Source organism: Perna viridis, chromosome 11, assembly GCF_037379345.1.
Source record: "Perna viridis isolate PV_CMFRI_1.1 ecotype Kerala chromosome 11, ASM3737934v1, whole genome shotgun sequence".
NCBI classification, from domain to species: Eukaryota; Metazoa; Mollusca; class Bivalvia; order Mytilida; family Mytilidae; genus Perna; species Perna viridis.
Window position 1 is genome coordinate 19,737,547 of NC_142455.1, and position 18,589 is coordinate 19,756,135.

At 32.7% G+C, this 18,589-nt stretch overlaps 2 protein-coding genes across 8 annotated transcripts; both read left to right on the top strand.

Moving 5' to 3' along the window:
• The first annotated feature begins 2,444 nt into the window (after positions 1-2,444).
• LOC148603252 (acidic mammalian chitinase-like) lies at positions 2,445-9,609 on the top strand. Of its 4 annotated transcripts, none has more exons than XM_088552829.1 (9): positions 2,445-2,602; positions 2,898-2,970; positions 3,520-3,832; positions 4,216-4,348; positions 4,913-5,037; positions 5,751-5,856; positions 8,451-8,612; positions 8,833-8,955; positions 9,192-9,609. In XM_088552829.1, exons 1-9 carry the CDS (start codon positions 2,597-2,599, stop codon positions 9,333-9,335), a joined length of 1,185 nt encoding a protein of 394 aa, XP_088408955.1. In that variant the 5' UTR covers positions 2,445-2,596; the 3' UTR covers positions 9,336-9,609. The 4 variants fall into 4 exon arrangements, with proteins under 4 accessions (XP_088408955.1, XP_088408959.1, XP_088408956.1 ...); XM_088552830.1 differs by lacking the exon at positions 2,445-2,602 and adding an exon at positions 2,738-2,759; XM_088552833.1 differs by lacking the exon at positions 8,451-8,612.
• A 305-nt stretch (positions 9,610-9,914) lies between these two features.
• On the top strand, positions 9,915-16,647 carry LOC148603253 (acidic mammalian chitinase-like). 4 transcript variants are annotated; one of them, XM_088552828.1, is made up of 9 exons: positions 9,915-10,023; positions 11,247-11,330; positions 11,794-12,100; positions 12,399-12,531; positions 14,146-14,267; positions 14,819-14,924; positions 15,275-15,436; positions 15,844-15,966; positions 16,432-16,647. In XM_088552828.1, the coding sequence occupies exons 2-9, from the start codon at positions 11,264-11,266 to the stop codon at positions 16,561-16,563; spliced, it is 1,152 nt and encodes a 383-aa protein (XP_088408954.1). In that variant the 5' UTR covers positions 9,915-10,023; positions 11,247-11,263; the 3' UTR covers positions 16,564-16,647. The 4 variants fall into 4 exon arrangements, with proteins under 4 accessions (XP_088408954.1, XP_088408952.1, XP_088408953.1 ...); XM_088552826.1 differs by lacking the exon at positions 9,915-10,023 and adding an exon at positions 10,067-10,183; XM_088552827.1 differs by lacking the exon at positions 9,915-10,023 and adding an exon at positions 10,200-10,394.
• The last annotated feature ends 1,942 nt before the right edge of the window (positions 16,648-18,589 follow it).

Consider the following 18,589-nt stretch of genomic DNA (forward strand, 5'->3'; position numbering starts at 1 on the left):
TTATTCCCGTTTTCTGTATTCTTGATTTTGTTTTATTTACTTAGATAAGAAATATATGAGCACAAAAACATAAACTCCATAGAACGCAAGTGTTAATAAAAACACGATACAGCAAGCGTTGCCGGCATGAGTAACTACATGTACATCAAATATTCACAGTTACTAATATTCCTATTTTGATGCTTCTTTCAAAAATTTTAACTTCTATACTCACAACTGTCAAAGAGGGTCTACAGTCCTACCACAATACTTCTTACTCCCCTAGTGGTATTAATTCAATGTGGATCCTTAAAAATTCGAAAGGTCTTTTGGAGACAATCAGTTCAAGACTATTATCTGAATATAATAGCATGATTTTTCAACACTGTATACTTCTATTCCCCATAATAAGTTAAAATCCCGACTTCAAAACATTATATATCGTTGCTTTTCCAAAAAAGATGGTACATTGAGATGCAAATATACAGTTCTTGGTAGAGATTTCTCATACTTTGTAAGAAGTAATTCCAAATCATCTTCCAAATATACAAAGGAAGATGTTTACAAAATGCTGGAATTTTTAATCGACAACATATTTGTCCAGTGTGGTGGACATGTTTTTCAACAAACGGTCGGCATTCCAATGGGAACAAATTGTGCTCCTTTACTTGCCGACCTTTTCCTTCACTCTTATGAGGCTGACTTTATAGCTGATTTGATCTGAAAGAAAGAATATCGTTTAGCTAGATCCTTTAATCTCAGTTTTCGCTATATAGACGACGTATTATCTTTAAACAATCCTAATTTCGGGGATTTGATACATCGCATCTATCCCCAAAGAACTTGAGATAAAGGATACTACGGACACTGTGAAGTCAGCCTAATATCTGGTCCTACACTTAGAAATCGATGGTAAAGGAAAACTATTGACCAAACATTACGATAAACATGATGACTTTTCATTAAAAAATGTCAACTTTCTTTTCATCTGTGGCAACATCCCTTCAGCACCTTCGTATGGAGTGTTCATATCACAACTGATACGTTATGCCAGAGCTTGCCGAAACTACGCAGACTTTTTGAATCGCGCTAGAACTCTAACAAATAGGCTTCTGGAACAGCGTGAAGTTGCTACAAGATTGAAGTCATCACTACAGAAGTTTTATGGTCGTCATCATGAACTCGTGGATCGTTATGGTGTATGCATCTGCACCATGAAAACTGATTTATTCGACGGGCCATAGTTTTCCTTTCCTCGTCTGTCTTCCTCGGACTTGACTTTTTATGACCAACTCGGCGGATGTTTCTAGAAAAGCAGAGAACGCTTACCCTACCGATGCGCCTGGTCCATGCTCCCAGTTTTTAGTGGAGTCTGAGTTGCTCATTTGCTTTTGTTATTTTGTATGTATGATTTTAGTTACTTTATGTTCTTTGTTGTGTATGTCTGTTTTCCATGTCTGGTCTTTGTCCCTGGATTGCATTCTTTTGATTATCGCTATAACCTTGGTTATAATCTTTGAAAAATGTTGCTTTCTTTTTTGTGTGACTATGTATCATAGCATCACGAGTTACATGAGTGAAAATAGTAAGTTTCATATCATATCAGAGAAGAATTTGCTACAATTCTTATTGGTTAAAATATGGTCATGTTTTTTTCATTAATATTCGTTTATTTAAATGTCAAGCGGACATAACTGCATGTTAATGCCCGGATACCACGCTGTAATGCCTGATTCAGAATCTTCAATAAGAACAATACTTTTTTTTAGCACATACCCATTTATAGTGCATGGTTATGGCCTTATAAATACAATATAGTTGTTTATGTACATGACATCACCGATGATTTGACTGTCCTTTGGGAATGGTATTCAATCAACATTGATTATGCCCCCATTTTACATCTTCTTGGAAAATTATATTCCAGTAATTTTGATATCAATCGTTTACGTCTCCTTTGAAAATTATATGGCATCAACGTTTATAATTTCACCGTTAACGTCTCATTTGGAAATTATTTTTCATCTATGTTGATAATGCTATTGTTTACGTATCCTTTACAAATATATGGTATCAACGTTGATAATGCCATCGTTAACCTCTCCATTGGAAATTAAATTGCATGAGCGTTGATAATGATATTGTTTACGTCGTTTTGGAAAATATATTGCATCAACGTTGATAATGCTATCGTTTACGTCTGCATTGGAAATAATTTTGCATGAATGTTGATAATATCATCGTCTTTACGACTCGAGACATTACCAACGTATCATGAAATATCACTGTCCCATTAAGCAATCAAGTTATCAAAGTAACATGGTCTCTGCATAAGCGCTTATTGTATAATCATTACACTCACTTAAATATCCCATTCAAGTCGATTTTAGACATTGTATTTTGTTTTAGTAGTGTGTCAGGAAATCAGTATCAAGGATGAAATAATTCAACCCTTATTTGGATTTATTATTCTTGCCTTCACTGTTACACTCGGAAACATTGTCGGGTTCGTCCGGCCTTACCTAGGTGTATATGTTAAGTCTAACGACAAATTGAACTCAGCCTTTTGTCGTCAAACCAACTGCCAATTTCGGGTAGATTTGTAAATGAATACCATATGAAGGTAAGGAATGTTTATGATGCTATTTTACACCATGGAATAATAATAAAACTTTTTTTTATCACATATCGAAAAACTCCACACATTCATATTTTATTTATGAACCGAATCGATTGGTTTTGTTCGTGATTTAAAAATAGACCTCAACTGAAACTGTGTTGTAAGTTTGAGTAGAGGTTAAATCAACCTTAACGTTCATTTTATGCATTATTTCCTTTTAACATAATTCAAGCCTATTTGCTGATTAGTTTGTATGTTTGTTTATTATTATCATTTATTATAATTATTATAATTACAGGTCTTTAGCATGCTTACGACTGTTTTAGTGATTCTTGTAGCCAAATGTCTGATTTCAAACCATGCAGAAACAGGTAAACAAACTTTAAAATGTAAACAAGGAAGGACGAAGATGAAATACAATTAAAATGAGCTAGAGCCTCCGTTCACACATTGGAGTATTGCAGCCTAAAGTTAATTACACCAGAGACTGCTTGTTATGATCGAAATAGATAAATGTAGCAGCTCGTGTGGTGCTTCTTTTGTTTAAACAGTCAGTAACACAACTGCGTCTGTCACACAATTTTGATATTTTTTGTTACGCCGTCCGAATGACTTTTTTTCATGTTTTCTTCAGTTTCAATTACGACGTACCGAAAACGGAAGCTTCGAAGAAAATAGTTGCTTTATTGTAGAAAACTTTTTCCAGTAGCACTTTTATCGTTTTTTTTTATCCCAAGACGCGATGGTAGATTCTCACCTATAGAAAATGTTCAATAATGGGTTTTATTTATTTTTGTTTGGAAATGTCTATATACTATACACCGGAAAAGACTCACAACGTTTATGTATGTGATTTATAGTATTGGTAGACAATTAACAAAATATTTAAAAATATAATTTGATAGTTTTTCCAATTGTAGATATACACTTGCCAAGTTCAGAGCCAAACAGTTCATTTAAGACTGTTTGTTACTATCCAATGTCAACGAAACTGAATACAACAGCTGAGCATCCCATCCCACTAGGGCTGAATCCAAATCTCTGTTCCCATCTCATTTTTATTCCGACATGGATAGATGGACATAATAGAATAGTTCCGGCCACTCAGGCACATGGCGATATATTCCGGAGGGCTATACCGGTGATACGTAAAATAAATCCTAAATTAACAATAATGGCGTCAAACGGTGGTAAATTTGACCCGGTCATGGAAAGCATGAAAAACACTTCAGAGTGAGTATTATGTTATTCAGTCAACTCGTGATTTGTTTAGCAACATTTAGTTAAGGTGGGAAATCTTTAACTTGTACCAGTATAAAACTTGAATTTAATCACGAGTCCCTGGGCACAGGGCTTTTTTCTTACTATCAAATATGCAGCCCATCTAGTATTCAGTAATATATAAATTAGCTGGGTTTCATTTTATTTTAGAAAGGGGATACAAGCCCCTGTCATTGGGTTCAGCAAAATTTTAATGGCATAACATATTTGCAATACCTGTGACTAGGTGAAGTGTCAGTCATTATTTGACTAAACATATATATGTATATATCACTTAGATCAAGTAAACTTTGGACAAAGATTTCTTTTTCTTTATCTATATATATGTTTTCTAGATTTGTCACCAGTGTTGTTCACTTTATGAAGAAGTATGATTTTGATGGTGTTGATTTAGATTGGGAGTTCCCTGGCTGGCCTGATATGCATAAACCTATTGGTCAGGTTCACAACTTCAGTATAGTCCTAATGGTATGTTACATCCGAGTCTATCGCACTAATGGTAGGACTACTCCTATGAACCAAACACAACTCCTATGAACCAAACACAACTCCTATGAACCAAAAAATAAAAACTTCCTATGAACCAAACAAAAAATCTTCCTACTATGATTATTTCCATTTGTTCACAAATCGTATCAGTCAATATTCCTAGATCTTGTTACCCGTGATAGGTCTCATTTTCTCATTTTAATTTGATATTTTTTCCCGGTACTTCTTGATAATGCACACAATTATCTTATTCATAAACGATCTGCACATTTTTATATGAATTTAACTTTACTGTTTTTGTTCTTAACGTTTTGTTTCGTTTTTGTTCTGGCATTGTGTAGCTTGGTTTTGTGTTTTTGGTTTTATTCGAGGTTTGTTTTGTTTGTTGGTTTTATGTTTTTGGTTTTATTCGAGGTTCGTTTTGATTGTTGGTTGTGTGTTTTTGGTTTTATTTGAGGTTCGTTTTGTTTTTGATTTTTGTAGGTTTTGTTTATACTGTTTAAAAGTTTGCAACACTCACTTATTGGTGCTTTGTTGTTATAGGAGCTGAGGAAGGCCTTTGAAATTGACGCAAGAAAATCTGGAAGGCCTCGGTACTTACTATCAGCCGCTGTATGTAGCGGAAAATCAATGGCTGACAGAATTTATGAATATAGTTTTATCAAAAAGTAAGTGTCAATGTATTTTATGCTGTCAACAATAGCATCTTATTATTTTATAATTTGACTTTTTTGCTGATGTACTGCTTAAATGTAGATACTAAAATTAAATTATAAGGAATGACTGTTATATTTTTTCGGTCATTTGATTATATAATCTCAAAGCCCGAGGTACACAATCGAAAATAACCTGCTACGCAGGCCGGTCATTTAGTGTGCACCACGTGATTAAGGTTATTTCCTTATTGACCGAAAAATATAAAAGTCATCCCTGAAATATATTAAAAATAACTTTTCATAATTCATAATTCATGCACCTGGTTCATGCTCCCAGTTTTTAGTGGAGTCCGAGTTGCTCATTTGCTTTTGTTACTTTGTATGTATGATTTAACTTATCTTATGTTCTTTGTTGTGTATGTCCGTTTTCCATGTCTGGTCTTTGTCCCTGGATTGCATTCTTTTGATTACCGCTATAACCTTGGTTCTCTTGATTCCTCTTTCATCCCTTTTCCTTGTAGTTTCTTGTTGATTTGATATCGATACAAAGTGTACGACGTTATATTGTGTAACTCTATAATATATATAATTGGAATGTTTTCGTGAAACTTACCTACAGATGGTTTCATTTTTTCTAAAGTTAAATATGTTCTTGCTTATGGTCATCTCAATTAATTTGCATGAATATTTCCATATGTTTGTGAAACCAACACAACCTATTTCAGAGCAGTAGATTTTGTGAATCTGATGGGGTATGATTACCACGGACCATGGGACAACGAAGTGGATTATAACTCACCCCTCTTTCCTGAACACAATGGTTCCTCATTGGTATATAATTATTATTCAAACAATAAATAAACACAATTTTAGAATCGACCCGTAATATATAGAATCGGAAACAGGGAATGCCTAGATGTAAATAACTTTTTGACATAGATGATTTGTCCACCTAGATTGGTCTTCGGGCTATCAATAGTTTTTTTTACCTAAACTAAACTAACCAAGCCAACGAATTACCTTGGTGTACAGGGTGAATGAATCCGTCTGGCTTCTGAGTCGATTCCAAAGTTAAAAAAAATAAATCGACTGAACTAGTTATATTTGTTTATTATTCCTTTCAGCTTACCTTGCTTAAGAGGCCACGTAAGCTTAGGTCATCACTCGTCTTCCGTTGTTAACTTTTCTAAAAACAATCTTCTGTTCTGAAACCGCTTAACAGAACTTGATAATTTGATGATTTAATGAAACTTTGTGACAATCATCCTTGCATGTCTACTCCCCAAATTGTATCTGTTATGATCCCTCGACAAAACCGTCGCCGGTATTACTGAAAGAATAGAGGAGTATCACCATAAATTTTCGTTTATAAATAAAAAGTCATAACAGAAATCTGAGATGGGTTTAAGAGGTCTATCTTCCCTGAAAATTTCAAGATAATTGATTTACCGATTTTGGAGTTATTGGTCTTTTTATGCCGATTTTACCTTTTTTAGTAGTTTCTGGCTATTTATTGCACGATTCAAAGTGCATAATCAATATGAAGACAAGATCCAGCAATGGTGCAAATTTCGGGGATATCAGTATCTTATTCTTGGAGTTATTGAGACTTGCATGTTATTGAGAAAACAATACCAGATAGATGGTTAACATAAATTGATAAAATGTAGTATTTCGATATCTATTTTTGGTGCAAATTTTAGAAAAATCTGTTGACCCTTCTTGGAGTTTTGGCCTTGAAAGTGTCATTTTTGACGTTTTTCGCTCAAATTGCGAAGGCCACCTGAACTTTAACCATCACCTTGTGCCCTCGACACATTTTCAAAAATCTTCTCCTCTGAAACTAATTGACCGTTCGGGACGAAACCATGCACGATAGTTTCTTATGGACAAATGACTGTTGGGTTTTTTCATCCTTGAAAAAAAAAACTTGGCCACTGATATTAAAAATACGGGCCAAACAGTAGTTTATTTGCAAACATTTCCAAAATCGTAATGATTATCCAAATTTTGATAAGGGTAAACTTTTATAGTATTTAGTATGTTCAGATCTATTTGTGTACAAATTTTCGTGAATATCTATTGACCGATTAAGGACGATTGCCCTTTTTCGTTGTTTTTTTTTTTTTTTTTTAAATTTTTGGTGTTTTCAAAAGTCTTCGTATCTGAAACTACTGGACCAATCTGAATAAAGCTTTGTTTGATTTTTTTCTAATGTATCCTGCATACAAGTATGTTTTTTTTATCCGTAAAAAATGGCAGCCATTACCAAAAAGGGAACATAGGGGCCAAACTGTATATGTTTGCAAAATATCTCAAAAACTGAGAGGTTTTGTCAAATTTTGACATGAAGAATAAAAGCTCATGAAAATCAATCCAATGATGTAAGAGGTAATTTTTTTAGGAGTTGTTTTTTTTTTTGTTATTTTTGATGTTATTATTTTCAAAAATCTATAAAACAAACTTGGTAAATTATTTCTTAGTGTATCCTACACAAAATGACCTAAAGGTTTTTTTGATCCGTAAAAAAAACCAAAACATGACCGTCATTTCTAAATAGAATATAGAAGGTAAACAGTATATTTTCGCAAATATCTCCAAAACTGTTAAGTTAAGCCAGATTCTGACAATTCTTAAAATGTACGGCATGATGCTTATACCTGACTATCAATTTCCATGAAAATTTATGAACCGATATAGGAGTTATAATCCATTTTCTACGTTTGATTTAATTTGTTGCTTTCTTTAAAAAAAAGGAATTTTCTCCTTTAAAACTACCAAGCAAAAGTGACTGAAAGTTGGCATAATTATTTCTTTGAGATTCCTGAACAAAATGAAAATTGGGAATTTTTATCTGTGAATAAACATGACAGCCATTACTAAGAAAACAACATAGGGATCAAAATGCCCTTTTCCAAGTTTTTTCCCCGTGGTAAAGAAAACAATGGCAGATTGGTGAGTTAATGTAAATTGTAAAAAATTATCAAGTATTCAAAGATCTATAATTAGCGCAAATGTGGAAAAAAAATTTGGCTGTTATTCAGTTAACATAAGTAGAATGATTAATGTTAATAGTAAAAATGTTCAGTATCATGTCAAATATCATCTGTGCAAATTTGGTCAAAGGTGTTTGACCATTTTTAGTTTTGCATATATTTAACTTTTAAAAGCTATCAAACCAGGTCAGCGATTTAGGCTCTTGAGAGATCTTATTTTCTTGTCTCCTTCACTCGCTTCACTTGGTTAAGGTTGTTTCATTTCGGGGATGATATCATTCTGTCTGCATTCCTGGCTATTTGTAGTGTAGATGAAATGGTGCGAGTAGTTCCGATGGTTTCTTACAAAATGGTAACCGAAAGTCGGACTGATTCAATGATATTCTAAGAAAAAACCCTTTGCTCGGTTTATTTTAAAGTAAATTTTAGGTTCAATCGGCGACATTCTGGGGAAACTACATAGGAAAGGACAAAGTGATGGTCGGATTTCCTTTCTACTGCCACGCGTATAGATTAAACTCATCCTCAGAGCATGGCTTTCATGCCCCAGCTAATGGCAAAGGCGAATGTGATTTTAAAGGTTACACATGTGTAAGTTAAAATATTTTCATTTTGTATAGAAGTAAAAAAAAATCTCTCTTTAAGAATTACAATGAGTGAATCTGATAGGGTTAGATTTGATTTGAATATTTAGAGCCTTTCCTTCTTTTACATTTTAGTGTCAAACCATGCAGAGATTTCTTGAAAACATTTCACACATGACACAAATGACACAGTTTACATACATGATATTTTAATCTGTGTTTTTCAGGCTTGTGACGCTTTGAAGAATAAGAATGCTACCGGTGTTTGGGACAGTATTTCGATGGTACCTTACATATATTTTGGCAACCAGTGGGTGTCATATGATAATGAGAAAAGTGTAGCATTGAAGGTAGTTTAATAGATTTTCCACTGTGACATATGATATTTAAGGTTGGAGTTAGAGTTCTTCGTTTCTGTGATTTAATATACAGTAAGATTTCTCCATTGGAGTAAATATAAATATGCACACGTTACCTAGGCTTGCTTTACATTCGTTCAAAAGACCATTTACTTTGTTAAAATATGTTATCTATTAAAAAAAATAAAAAAAAAATACTACAATTACATGCCTTAATATTATTTCAGACGAGATGGATTGTACAAAATGGTTTTGCAGGACTTATGGTGTGGGAAATGGTAGCTGACGATTATGCTGCTGAATGTGACGGGAAAACACACTATCCTCTCATGAAAACCGTTCTTAAAACTATAAATGACTCATTAGTTTAAGACTGTTGATTTTATTACAGTGATGATTGAAAATTGAAATATATTGAATTGTGCCATAATGAGAAGTTTTGACTTAGCAATAGATTTTTTCTAGACTACTTGTACCTGTAAATTTTTTTTTTTCTATCATCTTTAGTTGAATCTCAATATCATATTTGTACCTGATTTTACAAGAATCGATGAAACAATTGTATATTTCTTTGTGATATATATTCTTTGAAGTTTATTGTTGTGTTTTTAGAAATTTATTTAAAAATAAATTCGTGTACATGTTTATGTTCTTTTGTTTATGTTACTTCCTGTTATCTTCCTGTTACTTGCCGGTTGTCGTTTGCGTTGGTTTTTACTTTGCTTGTTTACTGATACCTTTGTGATGTAAGGATTTATTTGCTTGATTTCAATGCTTTTATTATTATAATAATTTTACTTCTGCCATATTTCATACAGATTTAGGAAAGATAATTTAAATAGTGATCGTATTGAACATCCCTTTGTCCGTCCGTTCCGCAAGTCACAATTTTTAGTTACAGTTTATTCTGCAATTTCTTATCACAGCCATTTGGTATTTTGACAGAGGATTTATACTGGCATGCTTTAACATCGGGATTGACTTTAGTCGACTGAAACGACATCCATATTTTGACCAGAGGTAGCTGGGATGGGGAACGGCTATCCTTTCATCGGTTTTGTAAATATATATATATAAACATTTATACAATCCATACATATATATTCAGGCATGACTGGTTGATATCTCACGATGAAGGTAAACAAACAAAACAACGAGATAAATCAGATAAACTCTCCATGTGATTTTGTTTATTAAAATTTTATTGCCATAACAAAAGGTAGGTGTGTTTAGATATATATACATTGTATATTTATGTCATATTAATAGTAGCAGTTATTAAAAAACGGTAGTATCAAACAGACAATCACAGAGTACATCATATACTTAGAGCACTGTAGCAATGAATACCACGTAATTGATACAATCAACAACTAGTGCCAGACCATGTTTAGTATTATGCCAAACATTTACCTGTCTGATATTTAAAGGTGTATATAATGTATGTTATCGTAAAAGACGCGCTTTCTTGCTTTTGAGTAAACTAACAGCTTAAAATGACTTGTAATACATATAATTCCATGTCACTTTAATGAAAAAAAAATAATAAAACAAATTTCTTGTGAAGACATAAATAAACAATTTTGAAATTTTGATGGTAAGAAGAAAGGAAAGTGATGTTTTATCTACATGCATGGTCCGTACCATACAAAGACATTTTTATGGCATGTCTACGGCCCGGGACATAGAAATAACGTATAAGATCCAACCATAACTAAATGCTAGTTGAGCTTTGATGTATATTAAACTTCTCCTGAATTGTTTCTGATTCACATAATTTGAATTAAATTAAAGAGAATAAAAGAGAATGATAAAAAAGAATACATTTTATCTGAAAAAAAATTGTTGTCTTTCTCAATTACCTATTCGGTGCCACCGTTCACAATAAAAAATGCTAAAATATTTGGTATATTACCTTTGCGTGATGCCTTTTACCGTATCTTGCCTTTCATGTGCGTTGCCTACCTACTACTTGTTTACCGACCGATTTAGTAATGTTTTAGTTTGTTAGGTTGGGCATTATAGAAACTTTCGTATTTGAATTTTAATCTTTTATTGAAGGGAATATTCGGATATTTGGTGTATTGATTTTGTATGATAACTTAGTACAACGTAGTGTGCAACATCTGGTTTTTTGTAGTTTTCAAAATAAATTTGTACAGTCAAATATATAAAATAAATGTGTGCTACTCATTCACTTGAACTGTAAGCGTAAACAATCATATGAAAATTGACATTAATGCTGACTAAAACTTCCTTGTTTTCTTTCATATCCTTTTTAGGTTCAGATTCTGATAGGATGATTGTTTTCAAGGTTGCATTTTTCCTCTTGTCAACAGTGATATTTATGTTTGCCAAGGATGTTGGTATGTTTTCTAAAATAAAATGTGAACAGAAAATTAGAGATAGGAAAGTGAAGAAGGCCAACTGTATTGAATTGGCGTACGAGTAGTATTACTTACGCAAATGATGCTTTCTAATGTTTTATCTTTTTAAATTCTTTTATTATTTAAGTAGACTGAGTTAACTTGATACATAAGCGAAGGCATCAGGCAATTTCTGAAGACCTCATTTTTTTGTAGCAATGGTATGGTCTTTTGTTGTTGTTGCTATTTTATTATATTGTTTTGTATTTGTTTTTATTGTTTTATTTGTTTTATATTTTATTTTGTTTTATAAGTTATATTTTCATCATTATGAATCTCTCAATATTAACCACGGTATGATTTTTGATTTTTACCCACATTTGATTATAAACAGCTTATGCAACTTTCTATGAAATTGTAAATAAACCCCACCAGTGTATTAATCCTTTTCTCTGTTTTGTAGATTGGAATTTAACCACGTTCGATTCCGATTCTTCATTTAAGGTTGTGTGTTATTACCCCATGTCAGCTGGTCTAAATTTCACGGATAAATTTCCTCCTGGTCTAAATGCTTCACACTGTACACATTTATTGTTCATACCGTTCCTGATCGATGGCAATAATAAAATTGTACCACAAACGGAAGCCCATTCAATGATAATTCTTCACGTCGTTCCATTACTCCGGAAACAGCAACCATCTTTAAAAATTATGGCTTCAAGTGGCGGGAAATTTGATCCAGTAATGGAAAGTATGAAAAATATATCACAGTAAGTGTTGATCGATATTTTTCTCCACCAAATGTCAAACATGTCACGGTACACTTTTTCATACAGTTGAATAGAAATTAGATAAAACAAAGGAAGAATAAGCTGTAAATTAACACAAAGGTAGATTTTAAAACAAATGAATAGAAAGTTTACTTTTTGAAACAAACAATATGACTTATTTGTTGCATGAAATACAAAACGAAAAGTTTAGTTTCAAACATAAGATGTTTTGTTGCATAGAAAAAAAATCTTGTACTTTTTTTATGCTTGGTGAAATTTTTTTTTTATTATTTTTTAGATATGTCGATAGTGCATTAGATATTATGGCAAGATATGACTTTGATGGACTTGATCTTGATTGGGAATATCCCGGATGGGACCAACAACACAGACCTATTGGCCAAGTCCACAATTTCAGCATAGTATTAACGGTTTGTAGATAGTTTAGTATATAAGGATAGTAAGGATTAAAAGTTTGGGTAAAACATATTTGACTCGGAGTCCTATAATGACTTCTCTCTAGAAACAAATGAAACCCTCTTTCTTTCGTTTTAGTCGGTTGGTTTTAAATCAGTATATATATGTTAAAAAGAGTTTCCAATATTTCAATACATTTCGAAATACTTCTTCCAAAGTTTTTTACAAGCCAAGCATAATAAGTTACATTGAAAAGGTGTTGTCCGTTGTTGTCTCTTTACTTTCTCCGCGCAAATATAGTATAATAGTCGTAAAGGTTTTCCATCTTTACGAAATGCAAGCCATTTTAGCAATTTTATCAAAGGGACGTTACCCATCAACCCCGACAACATAGTTGGCGGTCTCATTTAGGAAAGAAAACACAGTAAACGTTTTTCTTTGAAACCTAAACTATTTACTCTTTGGTAAGTAGCTAAATAGTTTGAAATAAATTATTCAGAAGTAACCAAGTACTTACTGAAGCTACAGGAAGTCAAATATTTGAATGTCTACTGTTGTCCATTGCTCCAATAGGACAGTATACCAGTCTATCGGATTGGAGGTTACTTCCCTTTGTTTAAAATTTAAAAAATCAAAGTCAAAGTCGGAAAAAACGAAAAAGGTTGAAGAATGTTTGGTACTTTTGTACCATTATAAATATATTTTGTCTGCGGGAGTGTGTTCAAATAAACCAAATGTCAAAGAGTAATCAAGGGAACAAAGGTTATAGCGGTCATCAAAAGAATGTGATCCAGGGACAAAGACCAGACATGGAAAACAGACATACACAACAAAGAACATAAAGTAACTAAAATCATACATACAAAATAACAAAAGCAAATGAGCAACTCGGACTAAAAACTGGGAGCATGGACCAGTTGCACCGGTAGGGTAAACGTCCTCTGCTTTTCTAGAAACACCCGCCGAGTTGCTCATAAAAAGGCAAACTATGACCCGTTGAATAAATCAGTTTTCATAGTGCAGATGGATACACCATAACGATCCACGAGTTCATGATGACGACCATAAAACTTCTGTATTGATGACTTCAATCTTGTAGCAACTTAACCCTGTTCGAGAAGCCTATTTGTTAGAGTTCTAGCGCGATACAAAAAGTCTGCGTAGTTTCGGCAAGCTCTGGCACAACGTATGAGTTGTGATATGAACACTCCATACGCAGGTACTGAAGGGATGTTGCCACAGATGAAAGGAAAGTTGACAATTCTGAGTAAAAAGTCATCACGTTTGTCGTAAAGTTTGGTCAATAGTTTTCAAACAAGATATATAAATATAACTATATTAAAAAGTTAGTACAAAATGTAAAGAAAATTATCTGATTTTGGGGCAGTTTACACTTATCGATGTCACCAACCAGGTGATTCGTTACAAATTACAACCTGTAAAAACAAAATGCATAACATATCTTACATTCAATTTCTAATGAATTCCAGGCCAAGCATTAAAATGTATTTCAAATCGTTATATTGTTTCTGATTATGCGAATTGAGTCACAATAGACAAATCCGCCAACCAGAAAGATTGTTACAAATCGAAATTGAATTATACAGAAAATGAAATATTTCTTTTAGGAACTGCGAAAAGCCTTTGATTTAAATGGGATGAAGAATGGAAGAAAATATATTTTGTCTGCAGCAGTGTGTAAAGATAAACCAATGGCGGACAAGATATATGAATATAACTACATTAAAAAGTACATTGTAATTACAAGTAAAGTTTTTTTTTTACTTTAGAAGCTTATCTGTACAATAAGTGTATTAACGTTGTTTATCATAAATTTTAATGTTGAACAATATGTTCGTTAACAAAATTATATCCGTTTCGATTTTTAGCGAAAATTCACAAGCACTTAGTCTATGTACATTTTGATTTTAAGAAAAAATCTTAATACTGTTTTACTCTCGAGAAGAAGAACTGATAAAGAATGTAACGACTAGTTAAATTATTTGAAAAAATAACAGCGTACGTTTGTATTGAATAAGATACGAAATGTATTAAGCGCGTACTCGTAAGCCGTTAGATTTTCAGTGAGCCCGAGTTGCTCATTTACTTTTGTTACTTTGTATGTATGATTTTAGTTACTTTATGGTCTTTGTTGTGTATGTCTGTTTTCCATGTCTTTTCCCTGGATTACATTCTTTTGATTACCTTGGTTCCCTTGATTACTTCCTCCTAAACATGTTGCTGACATAAATATGTGGGCGCGTTGACCTTTCATTGCTAAATAACTATTATTTGTTTTAGTGCTGTAGACTTTGTCAACATGATGGGATATGATTTCTTTGGCCCGTGGGTAAATTTCACAGACTACAACTCACCACTTTACTCAAAAGGAAACGAAACATCATTGGTAAAGTATATTTTTATATTTAAATATTGTCTCAATCAGTAACTTCTTATTGAGTAAATATTCAAGTGAAGGATATAACGATTGCGCAGGTATAAATATTAATAAGTACTTCAACTTTGACTTGATGATATTCTTTTAAATAAGCAATTAACATTCTATGTCATTTATCATAAGTTATACACCCATATAAAATAAGGTTATTTATTTAAGTTGCACAAGATACATGTCGGGTTTTTGTTGTATCCCAAATTTATCAATGTAAAGGGGAATTTTAGATAATGTATTTGCTTTGTTGCATACATTACGGGGTATACACCTATTTATTGTAGAGACTTTTTTGCTTTCTTCAGACTTCTACAGCAACATTCTGGGCTAATACTATCGGTGCTGATAAAGTGGTAGTTGGTTTTCCGTTCTACTGTCATTCTGTAAAACTTTTGAACAAGGATCTGCATGGTTATCACGCACCAGCATTCGGGAAGGGTGACTGTGACGTAAAGGGGTACACGTGTGTAAGTTTTGTTATTTAAAGAATTTAGACGTTCAGAGATACGGAGTTACTTGCTTGGCTTGAAATGACTGATTATTTTTATCTGTTGAAATAAACTCAACTACGATTGTACAAACTTGCGAAAAAACCTAATTGGAAGTTAATTTTATTGTGCACCACGTATTTAAGTTATCTATTATAGACAAAACAACTGTTACTGTAAGTCCTTCAATACGCATATACACATTTGAATTTATAACTAATGTGTATTTTTTCCAAAACAATAGGGTGGTGCACTTTAAGTGGAAAGTAACTTTAAGATGTTGCCCGTGATAAAGTCTCATCCAAACTAGCCAGACATCTGCTTTTACTTTTGACCAAAATTCAATTCGTTGACATAATATATATTGTTTTTTTTTTCTAATTAAGCCTTGTCAGTTAATAAAAAATTCAACAGCAACTTATGCTTGGGATGATGCAGCTAAAGTTCCGTATATTTACTATGGGAACCAATGGGTGTCATATGAAAATGAAGAGAGTGTTGCACTAAAAGTAAGTTTGAGTAACTATGTATGTATGTTTGTGAAAACAAGATTCAAATATGAATGTCTCGAATTTACAATTGTCAACATTAGCATAGACCTTTCTTTATGTTTTAGCTGTTCAAAAATGTTTTACTGAATAACTTAAGGAAGGAACACGTTATGGAATGTTAAAAGGCAGACGAAGACAATCGAAGGATAAAAATGTTTATTATAATATTGACAAATCTTTGTGCTCATAGGTCTGGGTAAACATTTTTCATATTTTTCTAAATTGTCATATTTTGACTCTATATCAGTACATTGCACCAACTTGAGTGTCATTTAATAAAACAATCTAAAACATAATTTAATCAGAAAATTTTTTAAACTATGTATAGACCAATCAGATTGCTTGAAAAATTGTTTAACTTTACAATTTAATCTTTTTTTCTAACTGTGGCATATCTGTATTAATGATATTATTCTATCTTAGGCCTTTTGGATAAAAGAGAACAAGTTTGCTGGTCTTATGATATGGAACATGAAATCAGACGATTATGAAGGTGTTTGTGATGGCAGAACAAGAAATCCTCTGATGACAAGTGTTATAAGATCCATCAGTTAATGTGTTTTAATAGTAAAATTTATTTTGCTTGAATTCTCAGCTGCATTGTCATAACTTACGTATTAAAATTTCTAAAATGTTTAATACCGAATCATTTGTTACATCCAGCTCTGTTTCATCTTTCACTACGTGATTACAATAATGCATGACCTTTATTATAAAACATAAAACATGATTACCTCGGCTTCTTTTATATCTCATATCATTGCACAACTGGAAAGAGAATGCTTACCCTACCATTGCAGTTTTTAGTGGAGTCCGAGTTACTCATTTACTGTTGTTACTTTGTATGTATTATTTTGGTTATTTTATGTTCCTTGTTGTATGTGTCTGTTTTTCATGTCTGGTCTTTGTCCCTGGATAACATTCTTTCGATTTCCGCTATAATCATTGTTCTCTTGATTACTCTTTCAAAAGAGAAGGAAATTTCTTCACAATGGTATATTGCAAAAGTTAACATCGCCCAATGCGCACAGACTTATATCACCCTAAGCATATTTTGTATTAGGTAATGAGTTTTCAATTTATATAAGAGACGCTAAATGTAGAACCAATAGCTTTTAACAAGTTCATCAGTTGGTCATTCCATCTTTCTAATTAAGACAGTTTTATAATGTTTCATGATTTTCTACTGGACACATCGGAATTCAAGCAATGATTGCCTTGGTGAGTGAACATTTCTGTTTTGTGAAACTGCCTTTAATTACGACAAAAATGTAGTCATGTACTGCATGTCATTCACTTAAAAAGTTAAAAAAAGTAAGCAACACTATTGTTTTGTACTCCTAGTGAACCATTCCAAGTAGGGAAAGTAATTTTGTACTTCTACCTATTATGAACAAAGCAAATATTTATCTATTTACGGATTCTGACTTATTAATCAAGTTGGTCCATAATGGTTCTTTCCACAAATTGTGATTCTTAAACGTTGCACATGAACCCTTTGAAATGGTCTGCACATACAGGGATTCGATACTCTTATATTGGAAGTGAGTTGCAAAGTGTACTAGTGAACTGTATCTCTAGAAATCCACCAGAACATGTGTGTATCGGATGAATTCATCAGTGAATTCTTCTTTTTTTTGCCTTGTGAAATTTTATATTGCACGAGACATACATAATATTGATTTTTGATTCTAGCTTTATCACAGGTATCTCAAATAGAGTCCGTTAGGTCGAGCATGAGATTATTGCGAGAAAGCCAATTGTCCCATATTCTGTTTATCGGTAATTTATAGGTAATACATTTTATTTCCGTTTTTTTTTTGTATGTAAAAAATACTTAAATCAAAATAGAATACTTTCAAATGACGTATTTTTTTCCGGTTGATATAATAGCATGGTGGTACGGTTCTTATGCCACCAACTTCATTCAACACCACTTAGACGTAATGTTTTCATGCATGCCTGTTATTTTTTAGTCGCTTATATTGTGTTCGATTTTTGCACTCGTAATTTCTATATTTTACATTGACATATGATTTGCATAATTATATATTAGTACTCCACATTAGCTGCTGATCGGTGCCGTGTTTACCGTCTTAGCTACGTAGTTATAGCTGCATACGAGATCAAATTGTACCTCTTAAATATTATACACTTGTGTTCTACGTTTTATTTTGCATTGTATTAGAACAGGAAGTTTACATTAAAAGACGAAATGATCGGTTAGCACTGAACATTACCCAGTGTCCGATTCAGACACAAGGGCTCGTTACAATTGACTATATACACATATTACTATTGTCAGTTGTTTAAACTGGTTCCCGGTAACCAATTGTTTTGATTGAAAACATTCAGGTCATCACGGTTACGAAAGAGTAATCACATCAAGGGAACCAAGATTCTAGCGGAAGTCGCGGAAGTCTTTAATTTGTATCAGGGTCAGTACGCTGTGACAATCATTATTGTTCTGTGTGCACCAAAATAAAATGTCGCAAATTACAGATAACAAAGTTTCCTCTGACATTTTGATCACATCATCATTTGAAATTTACCAGAGAACTTCTGATTTTAGAGAGCAACA

Coding starts and splice junctions, on each gene's coding strand:
- LOC148603253 (XM_088552825.1), top strand. CDS start 11,204: ATGCTGACTAAAACTTCCTTGTTTTCTTTCATATCCTTTTTAGGTTCA. Junction 14,925..15,274: donor AAGGAAACGAAACATCATTG/GTAAAGTATATT, acceptor TGCTTTCTTCAG/ACTTCTACAGCAACATTCTG. Junction 15,967..16,431: donor AAGAGAGTGTTGCACTAAAA/GTAAGTTTGAGT, acceptor ATTCTATCTTAG/GCCTTTTGGATAAAAGAGAA.
- LOC148603252 (XM_088552829.1), top strand. Junction 3,833..4,215: donor AGCATGAAAAACACTTCAGA/GTGAGTATTATG, acceptor TATGTTTTCTAG/ATTTGTCACCAGTGTTGTTC. Junction 8,956..9,191: donor AGAAAAGTGTAGCATTGAAG/GTAGTTTAATAG, acceptor ATATTATTTCAG/ACGAGATGGATTGTACAAAA.